The 3,972-nt window shown below is 31.3% G+C and overlaps 1 protein-coding gene across 1 annotated transcript; it reads left to right on the top strand.

The window, feature by feature from the left end:
• Positions 1-269: 269 nt before the first annotated feature.
• LOC115715068 (uncharacterized) lies at positions 270-3,692 on the top strand. The gene is made up of 2 exons (XM_030643861.2): positions 270-716; positions 2,985-3,692. The coding sequence occupies exons 1-2, from the start codon at positions 459-461 to the stop codon at positions 3,219-3,221; spliced, it is 495 nt and encodes a 164-aa protein (XP_030499721.1). The 5' UTR covers positions 270-458; the 3' UTR covers positions 3,222-3,692.
• Positions 3,693-3,972: the final 280 nt, after the last annotated feature.

Raw genomic sequence — 3,972 nt, 5'->3', positions numbered from 1 at the left:
TATATTTTTAAGCTAATATTGAAATTTAGGTGTGTAACTGAATATCCAATTAAAAAACTAATTGGATTGGATTGGATTTTGAGGTCTAATTGGATTGTATCGGATGATGATTTTTCAAATCCAATTACTAATTAGATTAAATTAAATGAGAAAAAAAATATTAAATTGGATCGGATGACCACCCCTCCTCCTTATGAGAGTGAGTAGAGCCCATAAAACAAATTGTCGTTTCCTTGTTTCTTAACTTTTCCCGAACGCTCCTTAATTGCTTCCATTGACCGTTTGCCCATTAAGATTTGGCCTTTGCCTTCTCTCTCCCTCTCACTCTCTTTCTAACATAAATTTCTCATTTACCCTTTCTTCTCTTTCTCCATTAATTCTTTTTTTTCTTTCTTTCCCTGGGAAACTATTATATTTTCCAAGAAAAACTTAAAGAAAATCTATAAAAGAAAGAAGACATGTTTGATTTTGGAGACGATTTGACAATACAAAGTTACAGAATCCCATGGCTGATATGGGTCCAGCTCTTGGTGATGTTACTCCTTATCCTTCTAATCTACTGCTTTTTCGCTTTAGATTCCACCGACAATATCGCCGCCATATCTGCTTCTTCGTCTTCTTCTCAGTTAGTATCCGATGATACCCAGATGAATAAGCCCTTTCCGAAGCATCATACAGTTACCACTGTTATTTCAAATCGTTTGCAGAATACCCAGGTGAGAAAATGTTGGGGGAACAAAGATATTAATTAGCTATTTTATCGACTGTTAGTTGCAATTTTTAGTTTTCAGTTTTGATTGGTGTTATTGAAAGCATTATAATAGGATCGGAATTAGGATTATCTCTCTTCCCAGTTCAGTCATGGAGGTTCTTTTCATTTCGAAAGCTATTGCATGGATATGATGGGTCAGATTTGTTTACCTTTCTCTTCATTGTTTAAATTATGTGTAGTGTTGTAGTTTATGGGCTCGTTTGGAACGCCGTATTACGTCGTATTGTATTGTATTGTATTATATTGAATTGGATTATATATCATATTTTTATATAATACTATGTTAAATTTTAATTTATACTAAAATATTATATATATATATTTAGGTGTTCATAAAATTTAATACCACGTATAGTTTTAGGTAAAAATATTGCATAAAATACAATTCAATATAATACAATACAATACGACCTAATACGGCGTTCCAAACGAGTCCTATGTTTGTCTTGAACTCCACGCTACGCAATCGTTTTGAAAAGGATTTTACACCATTTTAGAGATATTGCTATCTATTATAATAAGTTAGGCTTGTATTACTCTTGTAACGTTTGCAGAAATATTGTGAACAAGATGATTCAAACTGTAAGGTTTGACTTTTAGTTAAAAAGAAAAATCAACTTCTAAAAAAATAAACAAATAAATTCCATTCTAGAAAATTGTCTTATTTAAGGAAATTTTGGCATTGAATCACAAGTGCTAAAGCAAGAAATAACTGGTGTATCTTAAAATGGAACAAGTGTTATAAAGTCGTGTACTTTTTATGAAGATCATTTGGTAATTCATGAATGCTTGATTAAATGGCTCACCCATTCTTTTCTTTATCTTCTTTTAATAAGATCATAGTTATTTCACTTTTAGCTTCAATTTCCAACTAGATTGAGTAATTAGTAAGTAGTCTCTGTTCAAAATTATTTCTTAGTTTGGTAAAGCCAAGGTTCTTACACCACTGTTCAAAACATTGGTGGAGCAGGGGCCAGGTCTTACCCTTATAATAGAGAATTCGGTTAAAGCCTATTTAAAGCAAAATCAATACTTTTGACCTTTACCAAATTTTATTATATACATAAAAGTTAGAATTATGAATATAAATATTTCTTCTGTTTGAGTTGAATAAAGTGAAATCTAGATCTTTACAGTTGTCTTGATTGAGATATTCACAAACATGAGCACAGCTCAATCTATATTTTTGTGAGTATTTAAGAATTAAAACATATACATCAGGCCAGGCGATAACGTTTGATTTTATATCAATAAAATATTGGCCTTTCTGTGGGTCTTAATCCTAAATAATTGAATCACATCTATTAATTTTATGCATAAGAAACCAATCATGGCCAATTGGATATCTCAATAGTTGCATAAGAAATTCCATTGTAAAACGAAACTCTATCATTTCCTTGTTGCCATGCCACTTCACAATGACCTAAAATAATTCATATATTACAATTTAGCTACCTGTTTATTCTATTCTTTGTCTGCAACATATATTATAACCGTTTCTTATGTTTATCTACATTTTTATTTATTATTATTATTATTATTATTATTATTATTATTATTATTATTCTCGTATTTGGGGCTTCTCTCAACGGTTACCAACTTCCCTTTTATTTGGCTCACATACTGCCTGACCCCTATTTTTTAGCTTCAGTTGAGTTAACCATATAAATAAAAAATGATAAGCAAACAAATAGATGAAAGATGGCAAGATTCATGGCTTTGGATAATGTTTTGGAAACATTGGCTGTATTTGTCTGTATTAATTATTTTATTATTCTTATAAAATTAATGGTCAGATGATTCTCCTACAAGATATAAAATTTGAAAATTCTCTTTGCCACTATGTTTCTTATTATGATCTAATTTGTTTCAAGATTCAACTTTAAAAAATTCTGCTTTCTATGTTTATTTATTTTAATATGGTCACCTTGGTTGAAATGCTATGAATTTTGCTCAGTCTTTGCTTTGTCTGTGAAAATCAATGAAATTACAATCTACTTCAATCTGTCTGAAGATATTAGGATGTGAAAAAAAGTACTACTAGAACATGTTTTAAAAGGTTACTTGTTTAAGATTTGCACAGTAATTTGATTATGTGATAAGCAGTCACCTAATCCAATCATGTTTTGAAGGTAGAATATCTTGTAAAATGAGTCAATGATGTTCTATAACATGTATTTATATGTATAACAAATTGGATTATTTTCATCAGGTTAGGGAAAGACACAGTATAAAAGGGGAGATAACACCTGGAACTAGCGGAAGAGTATTGAGAGGGGAAGACAACCGAGACGGAGAAGAGCCTTCTACAGGAATCAATATATATTTACATCCATGCCACTATTTCAGGCTCGCACGAACTGCATTTCTCAAGTGTCTGGGTTTGGATATGGATTCCACCCCCGAGAACTCATCATCAGCCCCGAAAAGAAAGAGGAAAGACCAATGACATAACCGTAATTCCCTTTCCACAGATTAACAAGAGAATATTTCATGTTCAGTTTGCAGGAAAAAGCTGGCCACTGTTAACAATTTCTGAGTCTTGTATGAGGTTGTAAATGGTGATGATAGTCAGATGACTTCATGAGATTGGGAGCCATTCCAGCATGCCATAAGAACAGAATTCACAATCTCAAGTACTGCCTCCACCAACTAATGAATTCTTTCCATTGTGAGTGTAAAAAGTTTCCATTTCGCGTGTAAAAAAATGACTAACTTTGTGGTAGTGCACTGATTTAGTCCTAGTAATCATTTGAAATTTTGATCAAGTGGCAAAGCATTTAATCCTGGAAATGATGAGACAATGCCATTGGATATGTTCATATGAATAGCAATTCTATACAAATTAACTAAGGGAAAAACTGATCATGAAACCTTTAATACAGTTAATAAAGTCACCCAAAACTGATATTTGGCTTGATCCGTACCTCGTATTTGTGCTCTTCTATGATCAACTCAAACTGTATCTCGAGACCTCTCAAATAGCTATACTAATTTGGTGCAGAATTTACACTAATTTGGTCGGCGTATAATTTTTTACTTATATTAACATTAAATATCTCACTAAATAAATAGACATATTTTATTTTATATAATTTATATCAACAATTCAAAATAACTTATTTATAATATAACTATGGGAAATTCTATAATGTATTCCTTAAAAGGGATACACCGATACATCTCTATCTGTTTTAGTA

Source organism: Cannabis sativa, chromosome 4, assembly GCF_029168945.1.
Source record: "Cannabis sativa cultivar Pink pepper isolate KNU-18-1 chromosome 4, ASM2916894v1, whole genome shotgun sequence".
Taxonomy (NCBI): domain Eukaryota; kingdom Viridiplantae; phylum Streptophyta; class Magnoliopsida; order Rosales; family Cannabaceae; genus Cannabis; species Cannabis sativa.
Note: the sequence above shows the minus strand (reverse complement) of the source record. Positions and strands in the feature narration are given on the sequence as shown.